Source organism: Astatotilapia calliptera, chromosome 19 (genome assembly GCF_964374335.1).
Source record: "Astatotilapia calliptera chromosome 19, fAstCal68.1, whole genome shotgun sequence".
Lineage (NCBI taxonomy): Eukaryota > Metazoa > Chordata > Actinopteri > Cichliformes > Cichlidae > Astatotilapia > Astatotilapia calliptera.
Genome location: NC_137440.1, coordinates 26,320,183 through 26,321,122, shown reverse-complemented (window position 1 = coordinate 26,321,122; position 940 = coordinate 26,320,183). Strand labels below are relative to the sequence as shown.

The following is a 940-nucleotide window of genomic DNA, read 5'->3' as shown; positions in this document are numbered from 1 at the left end:
TAGGTATTCTGCAGATGGAGCAGAGGCTTCGACTGTTTGGAAGCTGTCACCTTAATCCTTGTATACTTCAGCTACTTACTTGTGTACTTCAACTATCTATACACTTAATAATTAGTTTATAAAGCAGTACCAACTGCACATCTTACTTTGCTTGCTCTGAACTTAAAATTTCTTAACAACGACGCTGTTTTCTGTCACTATTTTTCACACGAGCTGTTCTGATGTCACTCGTGTGCGTGTGCCACAGGTAACCTGGAGCACCAGGTGTCACCCCCGTGCCAACTGTTATCTTGGTACAAACTCACCACCGTGCGATATTTACCTGCCACGACCATTTTCTCCTCCCTTCCTTTCAGCGCGGCCTCTCTGCTCGGCATCTGAGTTTTATCAAATGTTTTATCGCTCATTGTTTCAGCGACAGCGAAGCACACGTAAACTACGAGGAGCCACACGATCTGTGTTTGTGTTTGAGGGCGTAAATGTGAGGTTGCCCGAGTCTTCCGGCATGCCTCCATAGCGCCACGTCGTTCCGTTACATAGCGGGATAAAGGGGAGGGAGGAAGGGATGGAGAGACGTCGTCGAAAACGCCATCAATATGAATATTCATCGCGCGTGGGCAACGCCGTGCACTGCATATTAACTAGTCAAGGGGTTAATATGACTTTGGCACAAAAGCCTGCACAGCACCGTGTGCGGGAAAGAAATTAAATTTAAATAAATATCCACGGCGTCCAGCATGTAAATGAGCACTCGCCAGTAATCAGCGCTCATTCTGTAGGAGGTGCTACTGGTGGAGCGGGTTGGAATATAGATGTATGGAAGGTTATTTCCCCTTTGTGGTATTTTATATAAAGTAATGCTCGTTTGTGGTTAACGTTGATGAGAAACAGCATTAAGAGCTCGCAGTTAATATCTAACAAAATGGCTCTAAGCCCTGCA

The 940-nt window shown here is 45.6% G+C and overlaps 1 protein-coding gene across 7 annotated transcripts in view; it reads right to left on the bottom strand.

The window, feature by feature from the left end:
* msrab (methionine sulfoxide reductase Ab) overlaps positions 1-623 on the bottom strand; it is a 41,943-nt gene extending 41,320 nt beyond the window's left edge. For all 7 annotated transcript variants that reach the window (XR_013903898.1, XR_013903899.1, XR_013903900.1 and 4 more), the window contains exon 1: positions 323-623. Coding sequence is in view for 4 of the 7 variants with exons in the window: in XM_080294106.1 (XP_080150232.1) it covers positions 323-608 (286 nt within the window). In the remaining 3 variants the exon portion in view is untranslated. The remainder of the gene's footprint in view (positions 1-322) is intronic.
* Positions 624-940: the final 317 nt, after the last annotated feature.